At 59.7% G+C, this 25,482-nt stretch overlaps 1 protein-coding gene across 2 annotated transcripts in view; it reads left to right on the forward strand.

Moving 5' to 3' along the window:
- DNAAF5 (dynein axonemal assembly factor 5) overlaps positions 1-25,482 on the forward strand; it is a 48,049-nt gene that overhangs the window by 6,062 nt on the left and 16,505 nt on the right. Inside the window, exons 3-8 of one of the 2 annotated variants that reach the window (XM_045460698.1) lie at positions 4,309-4,433; positions 4,816-4,934; positions 15,961-16,193; positions 17,145-17,357; positions 22,290-22,433; positions 23,669-23,837. In XM_045460698.1, coding sequence (XP_045316654.1) covers positions 4,309-4,433; positions 4,816-4,934; positions 15,961-16,193; positions 17,145-17,357; positions 22,290-22,433; positions 23,669-23,837 — 1,003 coding nt within the window. The remainder of the gene's footprint in view (positions 1-4,308; positions 4,434-4,815; positions 4,935-15,960; positions 16,194-17,144; positions 17,358-22,289; positions 22,434-23,668; positions 23,838-25,482) is intronic. The other variant, XM_045460699.1, reaches the window with a different exon arrangement.

Here is a 25,482-nt window from a genome sequence, read left to right on the forward strand (position 1 = left end):
ATTCTGCCTGCTCCGTAATTTGTGCAAAACATCCCGCAGCTACTGTCCTTCAGCTTTTGCCGGACCGTATCCTGGCTCACCACACTGCAGGGCGGGTGGCTGCCAGAAGTAACTTACTAGAGGTGCTTCGCCCAAATTGACCCTTTCGGTCTGTGTGGCCCTCCCGTGCAGAGGAGACCGTGAGGACCCCCGTCTCACGGGTGGGGAAGCAGGGCACAGAGGGGCACGGAGCTTGCCCCGGGGGCAAGGGGGCTCGGAACGTGGGCGGTAGGTCCCGGAATTCCTGCTCTGGAGGTCCGTCACCTCAGGTCTCCGGGACATGTCTGAGCATGTGGGAAGAGGGTGTCCCAGCGCGGCAGGGCTGAGGTGGCTTCCTCTGAAACCCGCCCTGCGCACGTGCCAACCGCGCGGGGAGGCACCGGCCGGGGTTCTGCCCCTGGCCATAGTCCTCCGTGTCCTCTACAGCCCTCGGGTGCCCCTGGGGTCAGCCTCGTCTTCACGCACCCCTGCGGGTTGCAGGTGATGACGTCTCAGCCAGCAGCTGGGATTGTGTGTGCTCTCCGCGGTCTGGGTAAGACGCGCCGACCCCGTTACGGAAGCGCCTGGGACCTGGGACCTGCCTGGGTGCCGCGCGGGGCCCTGCCCGGGAGTGCCTGGCTCGGCAGGCTGGACAGGCTGGAGCTCTGGAGCTCGGCCGCCCCATCTGCACCCAGCCCAGCGGGCGTCCAGGCCGGGCCTCGGGCCGTCCCCAGGCCCCGCCTTCTGCCAGCTCCCCGGTGGAGCAGAGAAATGGGCGGGCCCTGCCCCGGCCCTGCCTGGACCTCTCTGGTGCTGAGGGGTGATGGGTGTGGGGACGGAGCGGTGCCTGAGGAGAGGACGGTGCGCCCCACCGGTTCTGGGGACTTTCGAGGCTGTGGGAGGGGATGTGATGAACTGCAGACCCTGGGGTGGAGTCCTGCCTCGGGGCACCGAGCGGGTGTCGGAGGCCTGCGTTCGGTCAGAACAGCCTGAGACGGGGAGCCTGTCGCTCTTGTGGAGCAGGGTACTCTTTGGTGGCAGGTCTCGATTTCACCGCAGGAGCGAGAGGATCTGGGACCTGTGCGCAGGGGAAATGGGGTCTCCGTGTGCTCTGCCATTATGGTGACCTTCCCGCCTTCCCCCTCCGCCTCCCGCCTCCTGACCTTCCCTCCTTCCCCCTCCCGCCTCCTGACCTTCCCGCCTTCCTCCTCCACCTCCCGCTTTGTGACCTTCCCTCCTTCCCCCTCCCGCCTCGTGACCTCCCCGCCTTCCCCCTCCGCCTCCCGCCTCGTGACCTCCCTGCCTTCCCCCTCCGCCTCCCGCGCCTCGTGACCTCCCCGCCTTCCCCCTCCGCCTCCCGCCTCGTGACCTTCCTGCCTTCCCCCTCCCGCCTCGTGACCTCCCCGCCTTCCCCCTCCGCCTCCCGCCTCGTGACCTTCCTGCCTTCCCCCTCCCATCTCGTGACCTTCCCGCCTTCCCCCTCTGCTTCCCGCCTCGTGACCTTCCGCTTCTGGCCTCGTGATCTTCCCGCCTTCCCCATCTGCTTCCCGCCTCCTGCCCCTGACGTTAAAATGAAGGAAAACTGGTAACAAATACAGCGGCTGTTCAGGTCCAGTGCATACTTAGGAAATAATATGTTGAACCTTTTTCAGGATTAAGAACTAAAAATGTTACAGGCTTAGTTGAAACCCTTTCTGCTGATTTTTTTTAGCTGAATTTAAATACTGTATACTTGAAACAGAATTTGCTGTGTTATTAAAATATTGTGTTGAGGGGCGCCTGGGTGGCTCGGTTGATTAAGCATCTGACTCTGGGGGCACCTGGGTGGCTCAGTCAGTTAAACGTCTGACTTCGGCTCAGGTCACGATCTCGCGGTCCCGGAGTTCGAGCCCCGCGTCGGGCTCTGGGCTGATGGCTCAGAGCCTGGAGCCTGCTTCAGATTCTGTGTCTCCCTCTCTCTGACCCTCCCCCGTTCATGCTCTGTCTCTCCCTGTCTCAAAAATAAATAAAAACGTTAAAAAAAAATTTAAAAAAAAGTTTTTTATTATAAAGATGGGGCTTACTTGAAGTGACGTAAGATGCGTAAAATTCAAGGCATTTGGCGAGCACGGGCCGTGATGTGCTGCGGAACGATTTCGCGTGAGACAGTGAATTACACTCAGGCCCTGGACAGAAAGACCCCCAGCCCCCAAGCGTGAACTGCTCAAGCTCCAGGGAAGGGTGACTTCCTCCAACTGCTTTCGAGTCTGGTGGGATGACGAGTGCCAGTCTGCTGAGGAGTCGGCCTTACTAGCCTCTGCTGAGAGCAGGGTTCGGAAGTCAACGGGCTCCTTACAAGAGCCGGGCGGTTCACTGGGTCCCTGAGACGCTCCAGTTGAAGGAGAGTGGGACGTTCTCTTCCGTGTTCACAGGCTGTGTTAAGTACACGGCTCTTCCCCCTTGGCTGTCGGTGCCCGGTCTCTCTGGCCCAGCCCCCCGCCGGTCTGCAGCCTGACTCGGAGAGGAAGACCTCTCGGTTCATTCTGCTTTTTCTCCTTTAGTTGAAAGATTTCCTGCTCAGTCAAACTGTTACTTGGCAACTCTGCTCAGTGCCGTTTTCCTGAGCCGAAAGGGGTAATTTGTCTCGTGATGATGGGGATCGGCAGGTTTCTGGCGACAGCAGCTGGAGGCTGGGGGAGGCCGGCCCTCGGGCTCTCCCAGCTCACGAGGGGAGACACCTGAAGTCTCCAACCTGCACAATGCCTGGATCTTGGGGGACATTGCAGTGACTGTCGGGAGAGCGCAGCAGGACGGTCTCCGGAGGGTCCCGGCAGGTCCCTGACCCCCAGCGGCCGGGACACGCCTTCGCTGCAGGGGCCGGCCCCCTGGAGTCTGGTGGTCCCGAGCGCCTGCCATCCTGCAGAGGCCCCAGTCGCTCCCCGTGTTCGGGCACCCAGCAGGGTGGCAGCTAGGCCCTCGTCAGACAGGCTCTCGGGCGCCACCAGCTCAAGGCGTTGGCTGAGCTTCGGGGGTCTCGCCTGCTGCTCGTGCTTTTGCCCTGAGGCACGCTGATTCCTCAGGGGTCCCTCGGGGCCCCAGGGTCACGCAGGAGGACCTCGCGGAAAGATTGCTCTATGCCACTTCTGTCCTGGGCGGCACAGTCGGCGTGGGCGGCTGTGGGTGTCCGTTTGTAGGTACTGGGGCCCCTGGTCGTTGGGAGAACGTCTCAGATTCTCCGGGATCCTTAGCTGCAGTTTTGACTGTTAATAATTTCACGAGAAGTTCAACAGTAGCTCGGAGCCCCAGCTGCCCCTCCCTTGGTCGGCCCTGATTACACCCACGGGCCGCTGGGGTTAGTGAGCCAGGCGCCTGGCCCTCCTGTGCGTCGAGCCCTGCCCCAGGTGCTTTCCTCCCTGGCCGGGAGCCAGCGTCCTGTCCTCCCATCGTGGAGAAGGGAGAGTGAGTTTCAGGGAGGTCGGCGGCCGCAGGGCCCACTCCCGGTGCAGGTACCTAGACGTGAGCGTGGGCTGCCCGTGTTGGTCCCCCGACCTATGAGCGGCGGGGCGTCACTGCTACGGCACACCCGCCGGGGGGCCCCCGCAAGCGCAGCCCCAGCCAGCGGTGGGCACGTACCCTGGCCGCCTGCCCGGGGTAACACAGCCCTCGGAGGGGGGCGGTGGCGCTCCCGCGCTCCCCAGGATCGGGCGCAGGCTGGGGCTCAGCCCACCCTGCTCTCCTCCCACGACACCAGGCTGGCTGAGTCCCCGCCCCGGGCTCTGTCCTGAGGGAGCTGGGCCTCAGGCACCTCGTTTCTTCCCGGTGGCGGGCGAAGTGGGCAGAGGCCTGCAGGCCGCCTTGGCACACGGCCAGAACCAGGGGCCCCCTGTTGGCCTCCTCAGGAGGCCCTCGTGCTCCGGGGCCTGAGGCCTCGGCGGTGTGGCCTCTGCAGGCTGACGTTTCGCGGGGGCTCGCCCACGGCCCATTTGAATACCCGCGGTGAGACAGCGCCCAGCCCTGGGGGGTTCCCACACCGAAGGCCCTGCCGGCGAGACCCGTGGGACCTGCTGCAGCCAGCAGAGGACCAGGCCAGAGCCCGGGAGACGCGGGCTCACGCCCACGAGATGGGGCGGTCCTGGCGTCTCCTCCGCCAGCCCGCGGTGTGGACGGCAGAGCCGCTCTGGGACCCCAGGCGGGCGTCGGGCCAGGATGGCAGCGCCCGAGCTCGCTGCAGGGTCTGCGTGGCAGGTTCCCTCTGCACGTCCTGTGCCCGGCTGAAGCCCTTCCCCCCCCCCACACTTTCTTTGCGTGCAGGTGCGGCAGGCGGTGACTTGTGTGGTGGGGGGCTGGCTGCTGGACCTGCGGGACCGCTACTCCTTCTTCCACAAGCTGATCCCGCTGTTGCTTAGCAACCTCGAGGACGACATCCCTGAGATCGCGTAAGTACGGAGCTCATGCTGGTGGCCGCCGCTCTGGGCGAGGCCCGGGCCGGCCGGGTGCGGGTCCCCGTGTTTCCGGGACCGTCAGGGGCCCCTCCGAAGTTGTCACTTACAGCAGCGGTGCTGTGTCTGCTGCGGAGTCCCTCCTGGAGCCCGCCTCGTCCCCTCTGTCCTGCTTGCTGTGGGATCGTGTGTCCCACGGGACGCATCTGCGGCTTTTAAATAGTCGAGAGTTCCCGGTGCTTCGGGCACGTCAAGGAGTCCATCTGGGTTTAGCACCGTGAGCAGAGCCGTCAGAAGCCCTCGGAGTTCCCAGCGCCCTCGGGGGCAGACGTGGCTCCGGCCTTCCGCACGCCCGCCTGACGCGTATGTTGTCCCGCAGGCTCGCGGCCGCCAGCCTCTGGGAGAAGGTGGGCCTGCAGTGGCAGAGGGAGAACGAAGACGACCTCAAAGATAAGCTGGACTTCGCCTCGCCCCCTCCAGCCCACCACCCCTCGCCAGGTGAGTGTGGGCCGCCCGGGCGGGTGAGGGGTTCTGTGGCGGGGCTGGGGTGCGGGCCCGCACAGTAGAGCGTGCCGGAGACCCGGCCCGGGACCCCTCCGGGGCCTTCCCCTCTGGGCCCGCTGCGGGTGTTGGGGATACATCAGGCCACGAAGCCGTGGGCGGCGGCTGCTGGCCGTGGCAGGAATCGTGGAAGCAGGCGGTGCCGTCACTTTACAAGAGAACCTGTGAACTGCACCCAAAATGCAGTTACAGGGGAGGAGCAGGGCCCGGGCCAGGGGCGCGCTCAGAACAGAGGCGCCCCCACAGCCTCCCTGCGGTTCCCTGCCACACCGCGAGCACACACGTGTCGTCGTCGGCGCGTCCCGGGCACAAGAGCCAGGCCGGGCGGAGCCACCCCCGGAGCCGTCCCTCCTCCCTGCCCCAAGGACCCACGTGCCGAGCAGCACTTTCCGCCGGGGACGCAGCATTTCCTGCTGCGGTCTGTCTGCAGCGCGTCTCCTTCAAACACAACGCTGGCGAGGGCCACGGTGGTAAAGATGCGCGGTCGGTCGATAGCGGCCACGAGGAGCCCGCGGCGTGAGGGCCGCGCGGACACCTGCCACGACGGGGGCTCCGGGGCTGGCTCGGGAGCTGCCCCCCAGCCCCCCAGGCTCCCAGCCCCGTGACCCCTTCCGGTGTGTGCTCGGCTGGTACGGGGGAGATGACACAGGCTGCAGGAAGGGCCAACTTCAGCGGCTGGCGGGGTTTTTCTGCCTCAGGAAAGTTTGACAGCACGGCGTCTTTTTAAAGTGTGGGCCTTCGACGTAAAGCTCGCTGTGATTTTATTTTTCAACGCGCCCTCGTCTCCTGTGAAGGAAGCCGAGCTCCGAAGGGGCCTTCCTGCCCTCCGCTGCCTGGAGGCAGCATCTCGCCACTTGGCCCGGCGGGAGACCACACTCCGCTTGCCGACGGGCCGTCCCGGCCGGCTTCTCACCGCGGACGGGAAATGACGACCGCCCTGGGACGTGAGGTCGGGACGCCTCCCTCCCCGGCCCTGGGCAAACCTGAGGTTCTCGGCCGACAGCTCCCCACGTGTCACATGGGTCTCCGCCCAGGAGTGGTCAGCCTGTCGCCCTGCCCCCCCCTCCCCCGGCTACCCGCGTGCACGCGGGGCCATCCTCCCGCTGCAGGGACATTTTGTCCGGTGTGGGCGCAGTGCTGGGTCATCTCCCGGGTCACGCAGGGCTCAGGGGCACGCAGACTGGTGGCTCTCAGGCTCCGAGACAGCCACCTTCCAGAGGCTTGCTTCAGTCGCACCGGAACGAGTTTGGAACAAATTCCAATCGTGGTTAGCGGTATGAGCACTAGATTTTGTTAGATTGTTAGCGTTTTTCTCCTAAAATTACTTCTTTGTAATTAGACTTTCAAATCTAAGTTTTAAGTGGTTTTTGTTTTTTTTTTTTTACACCATTTCATACATCAGATTTCACGAGCCACCCCAGGCCCTGCCACCTGCCTCCCCTCGACTCGTGACACGGCCGTGAGATCATTTCCGTTTGCACGTTCACCCTTCCCACAGAAGGCTCCCTAGGGTGGGGGCCTACCTTCCTGCCTCGGGGAGCATCTCCTTCTGTGGACGTGCCTCAGTTTACCTACAGCTGGAGCCAGGATGTTTAGGTCATTTCTGGGTTTGGGTGATTTCGATTAAGGCCTGTCTGAGCACTGCATCCGGGTCTCTGCATGAACTACGTTCTCTCTCGGTTCAGCCCCAGGGAGTGGGTGCTGCCATTCTGTCTGTCTGTCTGTCCCTCGCTCTCTTTCTGTCTCTCAGTCTGTGTCTGTGCGTCTCTCTCTGTGTCTCTATCTTTCTGTGTCTGTCTCAGTCTCTCTCTGTCTCTGTGTCTCTGTTTCTCTGTGTCTCTGTCTCTCAGTCTTTGTGTCTCTCTGTCTCTCTCTGTGTCTCTGTCTCTCAATCTCTCTGTGTTTCTCTCTCTGTTTCAGTCTCTTTCTCTGTCTCTGTCTCCGTGTCTCTCTGTATCTCTCTCACCCTCTGTCTCTCTGTGTCTCTCAGTCTGTGTGTGTCTCTCTCTCTCTCTGTTTCTCTCAGTCTCTTTTTCTCTCTCTCTCTGTGTCTCTCTGTCTCTCAGCTGCGTGTCTGCGTCCCACCTGCAGGGGGCAGGTCGCTGTTGGTCCTGGTCAGCACATGCTGTGGCATTGGGTCTGCTGTTTGGCCGTCCTCCTGGGCGTGTCGTGGCTCTAATCTGACTTCAGCATCTGTCGTGCCCTCACGCCCCGTGCTCATCCACGTGTCTTCTTGGGTCGAGTGCCCAGATCCGTCGTCCGGGTTAAATTGGGTTGTTGGTTGTCTTACTGTCGAGTTGTGAGGATTCCTCACACGTTCTGGGCACGGGCCTCTGTCGGCTCTGTGTCCTGCGCCCCTTCTCTCTGGCCGGACTGCCTTTGGAGTCCCCAGCTTGCCCGTGGCCGGTGGCCCTGGCGGGGCCTGCTCCCCTCACTCTGACTCGCAGAAGGAGACCCCCTCCTGCTCACGGGCCTCTCGCTGTCCCTGACCCCGTGCTTCCGTGAGCGGACGGACGGATTTGAGGAGGCGCACAGCTCACTGCCGAGGGACCTGCGTCCTGTCACATCGGGGTTCGGACCAGGTGTGCGTAGCATGGGCCGTCCTCGTCACCACACGGTTTGCCATTAGCTTGACAAACGCAAGTGTCCTGTTGCAGCACAGAAATAAATCTCCACTTTTAGAACCCCGCTACGTCCCGGAGTCAGCCGCTCACTGAACCAAGAAGTGCAGGTTCGTGCTTGCAGAGGACGCGCCCATCCGTCGCGCCCTCGAACCGTGGCTTCCGGAGTCCCTTCTCCTGGAAATTTTTCTCCTGTGAACACTGCTGTCCTTGGTGCCGCTTGAGCGAAGAGGAAGGCATTTCCTCGTGACAGTGACCGGCTTGCCAGACCTTTTGACGCAAGAGAGAACAGAGTTGGTTTTTCCCCGGCTTAGAAATAAGTAGAGTTCCGTTTGAATAAACACCATTGTAACGTGAGCGCTTTCACGGTGACGCCCTTCAGGGTTTTCGTGTTCTTTGCAGAGCTCAGACCTGCTCTGCATGCCTGTTTTGTCCAGGTATCTGGAGAGGTGGCAGTGGTCAGGAAAGTCTCACTGTGTGGAGGAGAGACGGGCGGGCCTGGGGGGCGGGGGCGGGTTTGCACCGTGTGCAACCGAGCGAGGGTCCGTGGCGCACAGCACAGCCACTTGGAGCCTTGGGTGCGGGGGAGCAGGGGCTCTGGGACACGGGCGGGGTCCCACTGCTCAGAAGGCTGGGCGAACCTGGTTTTCTCCTTATCGGAGGTGAGGCGCCCAGGCCCAAAGCAGGGAGCGGCTGGTCCACGGGCAGGGAGTCAGGACCGGCACCCGCCTGAGCCAGGTTGGGGCTTAGGACACACGTGTGTGTCCTTGGTGACCCTCCCCAGCCTTCCCGCTGACCGCCGCCCCCTGCACTTCTTGAGGAGGGACGGTCTCTGGTCGACTCTGAGCCGCGTCCACGGGAACCTCGTGCAGAAGCCCGAGTGTCACCCTGCCTGTTTGTGGTGCCTCATAAACCCACACGCGTTCAGGGCAGACCTGGCGGCACACTTAGATACGCGCTTTAAAAAGCCGCTGAGCTGTTTTTCTGCCCACAATTAAGTTGCACTTTGCCTGATGGTGCAAAAACTAAGCAGACTTAACGTTCTGCGTGCTTCTGGCCCAGCTTAGTCAAGGCTTTGTGTCGACCCCTCCTTGAGTTAAAACTCCAGCACGGTGGGGGGCGCTCTGCCCATTTGCAGACCGCACCCCTCCCTCCCCCAGGATGGGTCTTGGCTGCTGCGTCTGCACCAGGGGCATCACCCACAGGCCTGGCAGCCCCCGGGCACCCACCCAGCCCGGTTTTAAAGCCCCAGGTCAGCTGGTGGGAAAAACAACCTCGGGATGAATCAAGGACACCTACAGGGAAGACAGAACACCTGCGCTTTGAGCCAGGATTTGAACTTTGACCTCAGACCCAGAGGTCACCACTCCCAGAGCCTGTCTGCCTCCAGTGCGCACAGACTTGACACCCCGCTGGCTCTGACCCTCCTTCGCAGCCCACCTTTACGGTGTCGCCCCCGGAGGTGACACGAGGTTGCCGTGTTACTCCTGACCTTCACGTTTGGTTTCTAGCGAGGTGAAGCAATTGTCTGTGGCCGTCGGTTAATTCTGTTTCAATTATGAAAACAAATTGGCTGTACGAGTGTCTGGCCTGCTTGCTGTAAGGTTGAGCAAGGCTGGTAACGGCGGCTGGTTCTGTGGGGCCGAGCCAGCACGCCGGCCGCCCTCTGTCCGCTTGAGCTGCCTCGGCATGCCCGGGACTTTTCAGGGACAAGATGAGAAGATAGCGGCTGAGCTGCAGTCTGGACTCTGGACATGAGTCGATCACTCAGGCCTCGGGGCGCTTCCCCGGATTCCAGGACAAACAGGAACGCTGACCTCGCGTGGTTTCCTAAGTCAACAGTAATCGCAACATGGGGAAAGAGAAGCCTCACGCGGTGCCGGTGCAAAGGTGAAAAATGGTGCCGCTGCTTTGGAAAAGTTTGGGAGCGTCTTCAAGTGTTAAACACGCAGTTGCCATGTGACCCCGCTGTCCCAACCCAGATGAACCTGCACTTCCCACGCGATCACGTGACTCCACCGTCCCAGCCCAGGAGAATGCTCGACAAGACACGGACGTGCGTGTTCACAGCAGCATCGTTTATAACAGCCCCAAAGTGGGAGCACCCAGGGTCCACCAGCTGGTTCCCGTGTCCACAAGTCGTGTCTGCTGCCACCGTGGAGCAGCGCCTGGCCACGAAGAGGAGTGTTCTGACGTGTGCTACGACATGAATGACTCAGAAACGTCGTGTTTAGTGAACGGGCTCGGTCACATGAGCCCTCTAGAAAAGGTGGAAGGGTAGGCGGGGAAAGCTGACTCGGGGCAGGGGAGGGGCTGGCGGCCAGCAGCTGTGGGCTGGGGTACCACTGGGGGGAGCCCCTCCGAGCACAGGGCCGCGAGTAGCTTCCAAGGCAGGTAGATCGCAGCTCGGCAGCGCCGCGAAGCCCGCAAGGCGTGTCAGGGTTAGCAGGCTGTTGGTGGGTCCAGTGAGCATGTACCGGGGGCTCCCGCCCCACGGTGCAGAATATGGTGGCTCGACGGCCTCTTGCCCCGCTCAGGGCTCGGTCTGCGGGGATGGCCCTCGCGTGATGGGACTCTGGAGCCGCGGCACCCGAGGACGCAGGTGCCGGGGAGGCCCAGCACCCTGACGGCAGACTGCTGGAGGGGCTGTAGTTTGGGGTCAGGTCTGAGTTGAACATCTGGGACGTGGGCGCTCTGAGGGTAGAGCCAGGTCCGGGGCCGCCCCGGCCACAGGCTGCCACTCGCCCAGGCCCGTTTCTCCCTCACATCCTGTTTACTTCATTTATATATTCTCCAGGAGGCCACACGGGGGTGCGCACACCCAGAGGGAGTGGGAGGGTTTACTTCCGCCAAAGTGATCGTTTTGGAGATGACAGCTATGGAAGCTTCTAGGTGCCAGCTGTTTGAATGTGCCTCACTGTATCCCTGTCTCTGTCTAAGCACAGCCTGGCCCTAAATGTAAGGAAAGGACACACCACCTGTGCCCCCAGACCCAGAGGCTCTCCCGGGATTAGAATGCCTGCACCCACAGGTGCTCGCAGAGCCACCGGACGGGAGCCGCCCATGGCCCTGGGGCTGGAGAGCACACAGCACACCACGAGGACCTGCGTGTCCAGAGCGGCCCTGCATGTGCCGTGGGGAGAGCATGTGTCCCAGAGCGCCGGGAACAGCCAGGCACAGAGGCGTGTGCCCTGGTTTCTGGGGCCAGGGGTAGCAGGTGCATTTTGTGTCCCTGGCCATCCCCCCGGGGCCGCCTGGTTCATCCTCCCCAGCTACTCGACTGGCTGTTTCGTTTTGCAAATCGAGGACGCCAAGGATCGGTCCGTAGATGACGGTGCTCTGTTCCATCTGCTGCTTGAGACCACAGCCCGGGTTCTCCTCGCGTCTTGCAGCCCAGCACTGAGCACGAGGACTGTACCGAAACGGGGTGTTCTCTGCCATCCGGGACAGCAGCCGCCCAGCTGTGGGCGGCTACTGAGCCCTTGAAATGTTCTTCGGGGACCGAGAAACTGGATTTTAATTCATTTAAGCCTAACAGACTTCAAACAGCCATGTTGGTTAGCAGCTACCAGGCTGGAAATTGCAATTCTAGAGTCTGGAATGGGGTTCAGCCAACTCTTCCTGTGAAAGACCACACGGTCGGTAGATCAGGCTCGGGAGGCCACGTGTGTGCCACAGCCGGTCCGCTTGCCGTGGTGATGTCACAGCGGCCCTAGACAACAGTAAATGAGCAGGCGCAGCCGCGTCCCCGCTGTCACTCAATCTACAGGAGGAGGCAGCACGCCACATGTGGCTCCTGGACCCCTGGTCCGGAAGAGTGTGGTCACTTCTGCTCCATTAACCAGCACAGGAAGGTAGGCTTCAGAACACAGATGTAGTGAGGCCCCGTGTTTCTGCGAAAATGCCTCGTGGCCCCTTGTCACCTGCCACCCTGCTTCACGTCCCCTCATCCGACAGGCTTCCCACACTGGATGCATCAGTAGGAAGAAAGGTATTCCTTGTTTATTTGTCGTTGGCAAAATTACAGCAGGCTCACTTCAACAGCCAACAAGGAGTCGCGTGGAACTAATCTCCTAATACGGCACGAGCACAGAAAAGTAACCGGGAAGACCTGGAAATGGGGCCTCACGGCGCATACTGTTGCTTTTCCTAAAACACAGCCTTTGCACTTTGATCTCAGTTTCCTTTCTGCCTCGAGAGTTTTGAATTCTCGTGAAGTTTTCGTTTGAATTCCGGTTAGTTACCGTGCAGCGTAACGTTCTTAGGCGTACAGAGTAGTGATTCACACTGCACACACCACCTGCTGCCCATCACAGCTGCGTCCTTATCCCCGTCGCCTGTTCCCCATCCCCCACCCCCCCTCTGGTGACCAGCCGTGTGTTCTCCGGTTAGGAGTCTGTTTCAGTTTGCCCCCCCCCCTCTCTTTTTTGCCTTTGTTCATTTTTTTGTTTTGTTTTCTTAAATTCTACAAGAGTGAAGTCATCTGGTATTTGTCTTTTTCTGACCGACTCACCTTCTTAGCACAATACTCCCTAGATCTATCCGTGTGGTTGCAAAGGGCAAGATCTCATTCTTCTTTATGGCTGAATAATACTCCATTGCACAGACGCCACATCTTCTGTGTCCGTTCATCAGTCGGTGGACACTGGGGCTGCTTTACAGCTTGGCCGTTGTTGATTGCGCTGCTGTAACGTGGGGGGCATGTGCCCCTTTGAATTAGTGTTCTTGCGCAATTACTGAATCGTAGAGTAAGTTCTATTTTTAATTTTTGAGGAACCTCCGTAGTGTTTTCCAGAGTGGCTGCCCCAGTTTGCATTCCGACCAACAGTGCGTGAGAGTTCCCCTTTCTCTATCCTCGCCAACACTGGCTGTTTCTTGTGTTGTTGATTTTAGCTGTTCTGTGAGGTGGTACCTCGTTGTAGTTTTGATGTGTAATTTCCCTGATGATCATTGATGACGAGCACTTTCTCACGAGTCTGTTGGCATCTGGATGTCGTCCTTGGAGAAGTGCCTGTTCATGTCTTCTGCTCCTTTTTTAATTGGATTGTTTGGTTTTTTGATGTTGACTTGTATATGGTTTTTTTTTTATATGTTTTGGATATTAACCCTTTATCAGATATGTCATTTGCAAATATCTTCTCCCATTCCATAGGCTGCCTTTTAGTTTTGTTGATTGTTTCCTTCACCGTTTAGAAGCTTTTTATTTTGATATAGTCTCAGTAATTTATTTCCATGGACTCAGGAGACATATCTAGGAAAAAGTGGCTACGGACAGCCAATGTCAAAGAAGTTACTGCCTGTGTGCCTGTGTTCTACTATAGTATTTTTAGGTCTTTAATCCATTTTGAGTTTATTTTTATGCATAGTGTAAGAACGTGGTCCAGTTTCCCCAGCACCATTTGTTGAAGCGTCTTTTTCACACTGGATATTTTCTTCTGCTTCGTCGAGGATGAATCGACCATATAATCGTGGGTTCATTTCTGGGTTCTCTCTTCTGTTCTGTTGATCTGCGTGTCTGTTTTTGTGCCAATCCCATACTGCTGTGATCACTATAGCTTCGTAATACAGCTTGAGGTCCAGAATTGTGATGCCTCCAGCTTTGTTTTGGTTTTTCAAGATGGCTTTGGTTAGTCGCGGTCTTTTGTGGTTCCATACAAATTTTAGGACTGTTTGTTCTAGCTCTGTGAAAAATACTGTTGGTATCTTGATAGGATTGCATTAACTGTGTAGATTGCTGGGGCCCCTGGCTGGCTCGGTCAGTGGAGTGTGCGACTCTTGATCTAGGGGTTGTGAGTTTGGGCTCTATGTTGGGTCTCAAGAATACTTAATAAAATCTTCAATCTGTAGATCGCTTTGGGTAGTATGGACATTAAAACAATATTTGTTCTTTCAATCCATGAGCATGGAATGTCTTTGCATTTCCTTGTGTCCTTTTCAGTTTTTTTCGTTAATGTTTTATAGTTTTCAGATACAAGGTCTTTTACCTTCTTGGTTAGGTTTATTCCTGGGTGTCTTAGTATTTTGGAGCAATTGTAAATGGGATTGTTTTCTTAATTTTTCTTTCTGCTGTTTCATTATTGGTGTATAGAAACGCAACACATTCCTATACATTGAGTTTGTATCCTGCAACTTTACTGAATTCATGTATCAGTTCCAGCAGGGTTTTTTTTGGTGGTGTCTTTCCAGTTTCCCATATATAATATCATGTCATCTGCAAATAGTGAAAATTTTACTTCTTCTTTACTAATCTGGATACCTTTGATTCCTTTGTGTTGTCTGATTGCTGAGGCTAGGACTTCCGGTACCGTGTTGAACAACAGTGGTGAGGGTGGACGTCCTTGTCTAGTTCCTGGCCTTAGGGAAAAGCTCTCGGTTTTTTTCACATGGAGTATGATGTTCCCTGGGGTTTTCATATATGGCCTTTATTATGTTGCGGTTTGTTCCTTCTATTTCCACTTTGTTGAGGGTTTTTATCTCGAATGGATGTTGTACTTTGTCAAAAGTTTTTTCTGCATCTATTGAAATGATCATGTGGTTCTTACCTGTCCTTTTATTAAGGGAATGTATCACGTTGATTGATTTTTGAATGTTGAACCATGCTTGCAGTCCGGGAATCCTTTCTACTTGATTGTGGTGAGTGAGTTTTTTAATGTACTGTTAGATTCGGCTGGCTAATATTCTGTTGAGGACTTTTGCACCTGTGTTCATGAGGGATACTGGCCTATAGTTCTCTTTTTTTGTGTGGTGTCTTTGTCTGGTTTGGGTATCAGGGCGGTACTGGCTTCACAGAATGAATTTGAAAGTTTTCCTTCCTCTTCTACTTTTGGAATCGTTTGAGAACAGAGTTTAAAATTTTTAAGATCAGACTTCTAATCAGAATCTTTGAACCTGTTTTGGTGGAAATTAACAAAGTTACTCTAAGATCACATGGAAGTACGGAGGACCTAGGGCAGCCAGAACATTGACAACGGAGAGCAAAGTTGAAAGGCTAACGCTTCCTTTTCCAGAACAATCTACAGAGTGAGAGCACAGAACTCCAGACTGCATGGGGCCAACCCACAGGTGGGGGGTGCGGGGGGAGGGGGGGGAACGGGGCAGGGGTCACGTGTCCACAAGTAGACACCCACGCACTTGGACGGCTGATCTTTGACAGGTTCCACGACAATTTGGCGGAGAAAGGATGGTCTTTCAGCATTGGTGCTGGAAGAATTGGATTTGCACATAATTGGGTATGAATTTGGGTCCATTCCTCATATGATTTTCAAAAATTAACCTGAATTGCATCCTGCACCTAAATGTTAACACCTACGCCTGTAAACCTCTGTGAGCGGGGCTGGGGCGTTCTCTCGCACGTCGTGGGGAGCGTCGTGCGCGGAAGGGGAGCCGATGAAGTGGGCTTCACCAGACCGACGACCTGTGCTCGGTGGAAGCCGTTGTTGACAGAGTGAAACAACAGCCACAGACGGAAAGGATTTGCAAATTACAGATTGAAGGGCTGCATTCAGAATACAGAAACAACGCTCAGAACCCGATGATACAAGAACAGATTTTTTAGTGGGCAGATTTTGTAGAGCGCCTCACCACGGAAGATACAAACAACCTCGCGAGAAGCTGCTCCGCGTCCTTAGGAAGCAACGGGGAACCTCAGCAGGCTCCACACACGCTCTAAGTGGCTGTCGTTGAGCACCGGCCCCCCACACGCCCAGGGGGCAGGATGCGAAGCGGCGCAGCCACCTTGGAAGGGGTGAGGCCGCTGCCCGTTCGGTGGAGTATTGTCGTCCCCGCCCCCGGGGAGCGGCCGCTGCGTCCACGCAACCTTCTTGGCCACAGCCAGCCCGGGAAGCAGCCCGAGGTCCCGGCAGGTGACGGAAAGGCAGAGGGATGAAGGCACAGGGTCACACGGATGGGGGAAGGGGGCCGGGAGCCGGCGAAGCCGGTGTGAGCCGCACGGTCCCGCTTAGAGACGGCCCGTGTGCAGCGACGGGAAGCGGAGTGGGGAGCCCCGTCCGGAGTGGGGGTGCCAGACGCTTTGGGGCGACGGGTAGCTGCATCCTGCTTGCAGCGCTGGTGCGGAGGTGTATCCGTGTGTCAGAACACATCGGGTTAGGCACGCGGTGCACTTGGTTGTGTGTCACTTAGACCTCGGTCGCCATACAAAACTTTTAAGCCAAGGGAGGCCACGCGGCTCCATCTCCGTCCTCAGAGTCAGCCTGCGTTTTTACGATCTCGCAATGAAATGCGACTTGCAGGCGCACCTCAAACAAGGGAAGCGTGACGAATGGCCTTCCCTAGGAGTCGTGAGACGTGCTTTGTGAATTGCAGTTTGTGTTTTCCACCTGCAGACAACCGCCCCGGGTTGGGCTGTCGGGAGCTCGTCTTCAGAAACCTCTCCAAGATCCTTCCCGCCATCTGTCATGATGTCACTGACTGGGTGGCGGGGACCAGGGTGAAGGCCGCGCAGCTGCTGGCGGTGCTGCTGCTGCACGCCGAGGACCACGTCACGCAGCACCTGGAGGTCGTCCTGCGAACCCTGCACCGGGCCTGTGCCGACGACGACAGGGCCGTGGTCCGCAGCGTGAGTTGCCTCTTCCGGTCACGGAAGCTGTGGCTACGGGTTGTGGACTTCGCCCTGGTTAGGCCGCGGGTCTGTGGGTTTCACCAAACGGGAGGGCCAAGATAACGTTCGCGTCGCCTGAGATCCTCTGGGGTCTCGGCAGCCGCGCCCTCGTTCACAGCCCCTGCACAACCCCTGTCTGGTTTCTGGTCCCGCGGAGGGGGGACACGTAGGGTCCCTCTTCAGCAGGCTCCAGCCTGCCGCTCCCCACAGCTGCGCTCCCAGCACGTGCAGGCGACGGCTCTGGACGCATCGATCCCACCAGCGAGCGGGGGACACCGCCCACGGGCTTGTTCCTGAGAGTCTAGCTTGGGCAGGAGGGCGCCTCCCTGGCCCTGATGGCCGTGTCACGCCCACGGGCTCTGCAGGGAAAGGCAGGCAGGGGTGCGGCCCCGCGTGTGACGGCTGGCGGTTAGCGCCACCCCGTGTGCAGCGAGTCGAGCCTCAGGTTTACTTCCCTTGTCCTGATTGGCCCACCTTGCCAAGCCACAGCCCGCGTGGACCTCACTTCGGACGTATGTGGGCCTGCAGCAGTGACCTGACAGTCTGGTGGTCGTCCCATTCCGTCACCAGGGGATACTGTGTAGATGGGATCGTGCAGTGTGCCCTTTAGCGGTCGGCTTTTTTCACTCCTCCCGATGCCCTAGGGCCCGCTGTCCTGACTGCCCAGTGGCACCCATGGCACGGTGGTGCCAGCGAGTGGCTGTTTGTTCGAAGCAAGCTTGGGTCACCGGCAGCAGCCAAGGGGTGTGGGACCCGGTGGGCACTAACTGTGGCACACACGCCGGGCACAGACCTTGCTGTCTGTGCTGGGCCTGGAGGCCTGCAGGGAGCCGCGGGAGGGCCGGGAGGCCTGCAGGGAGCCGCGGGAGGGCCGGGAGCAGCCCGCCAGCGGCTCTTCTCCTCGCACAGTGCACCCGATCTGCCGAGCTGGTCGGGGCGTTCGTCAGCCCGGAGGTGTTTCTGAAGCTGGTCCTGCCCGCGCTGAAGAAGTCGCCCTCCCCCTCGGGCCTCCTGATCCTTGCGTCCATCGTCAGAGGCTGCCCTAGGGAGGCCCTCCGGCCGCACCTGACGCTCATCGCTACGGAGCTGGCCCGGCCCCACATCTGTCAAGGCTCTGAAAATGTAAGTTGTAGGAAGGGAGGCGGGTGGAGCGCGTCGTGAGGGGTGGACGGCGCCCCCTGCCGACACTGTCCACGCATCGCCGCGGACGGCTATTAGATCCGGTCCCGGAAGCAGTGCCGCGGCTGGTTATAACGTCACGGCCGCGGTGCATCCCCGCAGATGGTTATGACGTCAGGTTCCAGGACGCACCGCCATGGGGGGTTACTGTGTCAGGTGCCAGGACGCACCGCCGCGGATGGTTTCTGCGTCAGGTCACGGATGTACTGCCGCGGATGGTTATGATGTCAGGTTCCAGACGCAGTGCTGCGCATGGTTATGACGTCAGGGGCCGGATGTACTGCCGCGGATGGTTATTGCGTCAGGCCTTAGAACACACCGCCCAGATTATTACGTCGGGGCCGGACGCACCGCTGCGGATGGTTATCACGTGAGGTTCCGGCACGCACCGCCGCGGATGGTTATGACCTCAGGGCCGGGCGCATCCCCGCAGATGGTTATCAGACGAGGTCCCAGCACGCACCCCCGCGGATGGTTCCTGTGTCAGGTCCCGGATGCACTGCTGCGGATGGTTATGATGTCAGGACCGAGATGCAGCGATTCCGGTGGTTACTGCGTCAAGTCCCAGCACAGACCGCCGCGGCTAGTTATTACGTCAGGTCTCGGGCGCGCTGCCGCGGATGGTTATTACATCAGGGGCCGGATGTACTGTCGCAGATGGTTGTTGCGTCAGGTCTCAGCACACACCATCGCAGATGATTATTACGTCGGGGCCGGACGCACCGCTGTGGGTGGTTATCATGTGAGGTCCCGGCACGCACGCCGCGGATGGTTGTGACGTCAGGGTCGGACGCATCCCCGCGGATGGTTATCAGATAAGGCTCTCGGCACGCACCGCCGCGGATGGTTGTCAGATAGGCCCCAGCACGCATCGCCGCGCGGATCGTTATGACGTCAGGTCCCGGATGTACTGCCACGAATGGTTATAGCCAGGCCGGACGCACCGCCGCGGATGGTTATCAAATGAGCTTTCAGCACGCACCGCCGTTGGTGGTTGTGACGTCACGTCCGGACGTACCGCCGCGGATGGTTATCAATTGAGGTCCCGGCACGCACCTCCACGGGTGGTTAGTGCATCAGGTGCCGCCACGCATCCCCACGATGGTTATCAGCTGAGGTACCGGACACACCGCGGATGGTTATCAGATGAGGTTCCAGCATGCATCGCCGCTGGTGGTTATGACGTCAGGTCCCGGATGTACTGCCACGAATGGTTATAGCCGGGCCGGACGCACCGCCGCAGATGGTTATCAGATGAGGTCCCGGCATGCACTGCTGCGGGTGCTTATGACGTCAGGTCCCAGTCGTCAGACGCTTCCGCCTGACAGTGGCAGCCAGGGTCTGGGGACTCTTGTGCCCGCTGCCACGTTCTGCTCTGTCCAGTCGGTAGCCTGTTATGGTAAAACTAAGCACGTTGGGGGGGGTACGTGGGTGGCTCGGTTGGTTGGGCGGCTGACTTCGGCCCAGGTCACGATCTCAAGGTTCGGGGGTTTAGGCCCCACGTCAGGCTCTGTGCTGACGGCTCGGAGCCTGGATCCTGCCGTGGATTCTGCGTCTCCCTCTCTTTCCCGCCTCCCCCATTTGCACTCTTTCTGCTTTTCTCGAAAACAAACGTTTTTTAAAAAGACATGTTGGAAGTGCACGCTGGCCTCCTCCCACCTGCCCAGCGGCCTCTGTGGGGGGCAGCACGGAGCGGGACACGTCCACGCCGGGGACGGCCGCGGGGCCAGGCGTGGGGGCACCTCTCCCCGCCCCGCCGTGGCCTGCACCCCGTCCCCAGGAGCCGGGGCGTCGCTCGCGTCCCTGGATGTTTTACTAACGCGCTGGGAAGCGGTGATGGCGTCCGCCCCCTTTGCTCCCGACGCGGTCTGGGCGCTCGGGCCTAGCCGTGTGGAATGATTTGTAATCGTTTCCCGTTGAGAAAAAATGAGGACTTTGTGCGCGGCGGTGACAGGCTTCAGCCCTGTGTCCCCAGCCCTGGGCGCTGCCCTCCCTCTCCTCTGTGTGGACAAGGGCCTGCCCCCCGCTGGCCGGCCTGGGGGCCCCGCTCGGGGCGCTCGGGGGGCTGGGGCCCGGCCACACCTTCCGCACGGCCACCAGGGTGCTCTGCGCGGGCTCATCTGGTCCTCGCGGCCCCTTCTCGCCTCGCTCCCAGGCGACAAGGTGGTCTGGGCTCGGTCACACATCCACGTGCAAGGCCGTCTAAACGGAGGGAGCGGGACTGTGTCGGCGGGAGGCGGCCGTGAGCCGCTCCACCTGCTTTTGGTGCTGCTAGGACGTTTCACCTCTTCCCAAACCTGGTTTTCACAGAGTCAGCAAATCCACGTGAATTGTGCACGTGTATGCAAGCGGGTGTGGAAACGGTTCTGACTCCCCTATAGATGTGTGAGCCAGAAGCTTTTCTCTTCCCAGAAAATTGTTTGAGAAGGAGCATAGATGTTTAGTTTTCTGTTTTTTGTTAGCGTTTTACTTATTTATCTGTTTTGAGAGAGAGAAAGGGAGCACGCGTGAGCGAGGGGCGGAGAGAGGGTGCAGAGCCCAGAGCCCAGAGCGGGGCTCGGGGTCACCGACCGCGAAACCGGAACCGAAGTCGGACCCTCAACCGACCAAGCCCCCCAGGTGCCCCCGCACAGGTGTTGGAACACAGACCTTCCACGTTTTACGGCAGAGAAGATACAACCTTTACGCCTCAGTGTCGTCCACGGGAAAACCAGTCCACGCGGTTCGGATTAAGCGTCCAGCTTTTTCGAGGAGTCGTTTTTGCAACGACATTTGTACACAGACGCCTCCCGAGGCAGCGCCGTGTCGCCGAGTGTCCCTCTGGACGCGCTCCAGCCACCTTCCTCCCCTTCGCTCGCGGACGCAGCCCTGTCGCCCCCAGCCCCAGGCGGGGAGGGTCTCGTGCTCCTGTGGTGACCCAGGACACACGGCACATGCTTCCCGCAGACGTCCCCAGGCAGCCGTTTCCCAAGAGCCAGCCGAGGGGTGGAAATGATCGTGTCCATCCAGCAGTGGGGCCTGGGGGCGGGGGGTGAGTCAGGGGACCCGCGGCAGGTGCGTGCCTCTGGCCAGGTCCAGGCCCGGGCCCAGGGATCGGATCCTTCCCTTTGAAATGTTTGCTTTGTGACAGGAGCTCGAGGTGAGGAAATTGTCTGATGGCGTAAGGAAAAGTCACGCAGTCCCGCTGAACCAGTGGAGACCTGGGGTGCGGGGGCGCCGGTGCCGTTACCGAAACGTCAGCCCCGGGCACTTTCTCGCAGTAAAGTCAGTGGCCTCAGGTGACACCTTCAGGAGCAGAGGCTAAAACATGACTTTGGGTGTCTGTGTGCGGCCTGCGCCCTTTCCGCCTCTGGGGGGCAGGTAGGTGGGGACCGTTCTCCGCGGGCGGTGCCGCTGGGAACTGACTCCTCGTTGGCATGGGAGTCACGGCCTCGGGACCACCCAGAATGGAACAGCTCGCGCTTCCAGAAGGGAGCTTCCTCCTCCCGGAATCGCTCCCAAAGCATCTGGTCCAGGTCACTTTAGAAGTTAGCTGAGGACGGCCTGCGGGACTCGGTCGGGTAGACGCCTGACTCTTGATTTCCGCTCGGGTTCGCGGGATCGAGCCCCGATTCAGGCTCTGCGCGACAGCACAGAACCTGCTTGGGATGCTCGCTCGCTCGCTCTCTCGCTCTCTCTGCCCCTCCCCTGTCTCGCACGCGCTATCTCTCGCTGTCTCCCGTGGTAAATATTTACAACGAAAAATAAATTCACTGAACTCACGTCCTCAGAAACTCATTTGCTCTCAGTCCGGGACCAGAAGGAATTGGGCTGTAGGGCACGTGAGGGTTTGAGCAAAGTCACCAGCCTGGCTTCTCAGGGTAGCTGGACACCCAGCCCTCAAGGCCTCGTCCTGTCCTGCTCCTGAGCCGCGTGCACAGACCACACTTCTCTGTGATCCCGTGTGAGTTCTGTTTAAACTTTGGTGGCTTACGTCACTTGTGCATGAGCCCCAGGGCCCCAGAAGGGACTCTGGACCCACCCCCGCCAGCGGCACGGTGAGCACGCTTCCCGTGTTCTGTGCGCTGCTCCGTGACCGCAACCCCATCCTTCCTGCCCCTTGTGAAGTGCGTGAAGCAGACGTGTGGAGGGACGCACCAGAAGCACGCGTGGACACTCGCTCCTGGCCCACAGATGACGAGGCTGGGAGGCCAGGAGGGGAGCGGCTGGACGGACCAGCCGAGGCATCCCCTTGTCTCCCCGGCCACCAGGAAGCACTTCCCGAGCCACGGAATTTCTTTCTTTTTGTTAAAACGGTAGCGTGGGAAGACTCGGAAACTCACAGCAGCAGAAGAGCAGAATGAACCCCATGCGCCCCCACACAGCCTCAGTGGCCGTGGGCTCGGACTGTGCTGTGTGTCCACCTCCCTCCGCTGTTTCTCTTACCTTTGGGGGCAGGTTGGTGGGGGCTGGGTGTTTGCAAGCGGATCCCTTTCCCTTGTGAATTCTAGGGGATGTGTTGCTGACACATGAGAACTTCTTTAAGCGTAACTCAGAGACCGTTAAGCATTTCTTTCCGGGGCTGTGTTCAGTTTCCCCTGGAAAAGAACGCCATAAAGTTTTCCCGTCGGAGAATGCCCTCCTTATGGCCCGTGCGTTCTAATCTGTGACCAGAGTATGCTGTGTCCTGTGGGTGGGTGCTGGGCAGGGGGAGACAGGAGCGGGAGGGGGCAGAAGGGGAGGGGGCTGGGACGGTGGGCTGGGGCTGGGGGGGCAGAAGGGCAGCGGGGAGGGAGCCGGGGCTGGGCGTGCAGGGGGGCCCTGGGGGCGCGGCAGGGGGCAGGAGCACACAGGCTGGGGGAGAGCTGGCTCAGGTGCTCCCTGCTCTCCTGGCAGCACCTTTACGGGGAGCACCTGCTGCTGTGCGTGCGGACTCTGGTCTCCGTGGGCCGCGAAGACTGCAGACAGTGCAGCTTACAGCTCTTGGAGGTGCTGGTGACCACAGAGGCGCTCTGGGGTGCCACAGGCCTCGGCGACAAGGTGAGGCTGCGCGGGGCACGGAGCTTGTGCTGGGGAGGGTGCTCGGCCCTGAGCAGGTGGGACCACCATCCACAAAGCCTTGGGCTTGCCTGGCTCGGCCGACCGGAAGCGTGGAAGGGCGTGTGGGATGAGTTGCTCGTGAGGCAGCCTCGGGGACGCAGGGAATTTCAGGTTCCCTCCAACTGCCGCCTGTCATCATGTCTCGGGTGACAGCTGCAGACAGACAGACGGACGCGTGTAACCTCGCCTCCCGTCTGTGGTAAACACATAGGTGACTGACCGTCCAGAGAGGAAATAGCATCGTGTTTCCTGTTTAATCACAGGCCCGCTTTCCAGAGCTGCTTCTGTTCTCTGAGCTCTGGGTCTAGGCTTTAAGTGCTCTACTGACGTCCAGTTCCCCTTGGGCTCCAGGGACCTTTTGGGGGGGGTGTCTTCCTCCTACAGCCGTGCACAGATCTCTGGGGCTCACCTACGGGGGAGGCGTGCCGGGGAGGCTCACAGAGCCACAGGCCCCGTGTCCGGGAAGCCCCCGCCCTCCTCTCCCTTTCTCGGGCATCTGAAGTTTGTTTTCTTTCGCTTAAAGACACCCTTTCCGCTTTCCCAAAGGGCACACACCTCAGCCCGCGGCTTGTCCCCGTAAAGCCACACACACTAGCAAGAGCCGAGTCCACGTGCCTGGGACCCACGGGAAGGAAACCGAGCAGCCGCCAGGTTGTAGGCACAGGCTGCTGGGAGGTGGCTGCCGGCCCATCTTCTGTCCCCTGGCCCGCTGTCACCTCTGTCACCACTGTCCCCACTGGAAGGCCTGGTCACAGGGTGGCCTCGGGCAAGCATAGTTTGTGTCTCTCAGTTCAGTGCCCTGCAGCCCCCAGGTGCCCTTGCTCCTCGCAGATCGAGCTCTCCCACCGCAGGGGGCCTGAGGACCCCGGGACAAGCCTTGTGCATGCAGCCTGGGGGCACGGCGGCTGAATCTCTCATAAATGCGAGTCTGTTGTTTGTCGTCCAGATGGCGCCGACCCGGCGTGAACAGTAGCCGTCAGACGGGCCCCTGCAGTCCTAGCCCCCGCGGGCGCTCCAGGGGCTCTGTCGTGTGGCACGTCCTCAACGGTGGAGCGGTCGGCGGGTCGTGCTAGCCCGTCGTGTGACAGAGCGTGCTCTGACGTAGACGATTGGTCTCCCCTGGGCTTTTGAGCCTCAGGAGTGGGGTTTCCCCAGCCAGTGACTCGCATTTCCAGGTCCAGGAGACCATGGACGCGCTGGCCGCGGCACAGGACATCGACGGCCGCCAGGATCTGTACCGGGAGCACGCGGGCCCCCTCGTGGAGTGGCTGGCCGCGTCGCACCACGACTGGACCGTCCACTCAGCAGAGCTTCTGCAGTTCGTCGTGGTGGTCAACCACGCAGGTGAGCTCCCGAAAGTGTGTAATGTGGCCCTTGAAAGGCTGCCCGGCAGGGGCACCTGGGTGGCTCAGGTCATGATCTCACGGTTTGTGAGTTCGAGCCCCACATCGGGCTCTGTGCTGACAGCTCAGAGCCTGGAGCAGCTTCGGCTTGCGTGTGTCTGTGTGTGTGTCTCTCTCTCTGCCCCTCCCCCCCGAAGTAGACAAAAACGTAAAGAAAAGGAAGTCTGCCAGGCATACGGTGTTTACGTTAAGCCTCGGAGGCGTGCTCATCGTGGCCTTGGGCACAGGGTGTTCTTCGCACAGTCCACGGTGTCCGTGCAGAGCCTCACGCGTGGCGTGGGCCTCTGCGGTCCAGTGTCTCCAGGCCCTTCCCCGCCGGGCCGCGGGGTGGGTGAAAGAACGTTCCTCAGGCAGAGCTTACGCTCAGACCCGTGCCTTCTCCCTGCCTTGGGACGTCCGTAGAGGTCTCACCGGACAGGTTTCATTTTAAAAGATGAGTCTTAAAAAAAAAAAAAAGGTCTTAGACTCTGAACAGCAGCTCCCTCCCCAGCTTAGAAAACGGCCAGAGGCCGCGTCCCAAGGCTCCGGAACCGAAAACCTGTGCACCCTTGAGGCCGGCCAATCAGGAAGAGGGGACGCGGCCTCGGTGCGCTTTTCCAAGTGCTTTCTCAGAGTGTTGATGGCGTGTTTCTCCGTCCTGTGTCCAGAAGCGTCCTGCTTCACACGGGCTGTGCTCGGGCGGCGTTCATCGCCAGGTGCCCGCACCCCACGCGGCGCCATCCCACTGAGAGCACGCCACTGCGCCCCCGGGTCTGTTCGGTGTCGGCATTCTTCCCGTAGGACGCTCCCGTTTGCGTGTCTCGTTACGCCGTCAGCCGTGACAGACACCCTGCTGTCTGGAGGAGACTTTGTTTTTATAGAGCACGTTCAACAGACTGGACTTGTTCAAAACGGCATTTGGTGCCTGGATAGCAACGAGGGGACATGATGCATGTGAGCAGAAAGTGTCTTTATAGGAGGGGCCGGAAGATGCTCCCCGAAACCCCTCTCTCCTCTGGCTCGTGCGCTCTGTCTTCCGTGAAAACGCGGCCTCGGGAGATCGGGGTCTCTTCCCGGAAGATCGCTCCCTCCTCCTTCTGTGAGAGGTCCGGGGCTCCGTCTTCCGTGCGATCTCCAAGGAAAACAAACCCCAGAGGGTGTGAGCAGACCCGGTGCCCACCGGTGCTGGCAGTGTCCTGCCCCTGGGCCACGTCCTGCTTCTGGCTTTGTTTCTCTTTCTCCCCCAGACCCACACCTGCCCTCAGATTAATGCGCGGCCTTGCGTTTCCGTCTTGCAGCTTTGACGCCGAGTGTGAGACAATGCATCTGGGCCTTGCCGTGGGACGAGCAAGCACGTTGTGAGCAGGGTGGCTGGGAGAGGGCCTGCCTGGAGGGGAGGGCGCTCCGTGACCCGGGTCCATGCAACCCGAGCGCGTGTCTGCACCCGGGGACTCTTTATTCCGATCACGACTGGATGCGCTTCCAGATACTAAGGCTCGTTGCCCGTGTGTGAGGCCCGCAGTCCCAGGGAAGCCACGCAGGCGCCTGTCCAGCAGCAGCTCGGGAAGGGCGGTGGCTGCCGAGTGTAGGGGCAAATATTAAACACC

This window comes from Leopardus geoffroyi, chromosome E3 (assembly GCF_018350155.1).
Source record: "Leopardus geoffroyi isolate Oge1 chromosome E3, O.geoffroyi_Oge1_pat1.0, whole genome shotgun sequence".
NCBI classification, from domain to species: Eukaryota; Metazoa; Chordata; class Mammalia; order Carnivora; family Felidae; genus Leopardus; species Leopardus geoffroyi.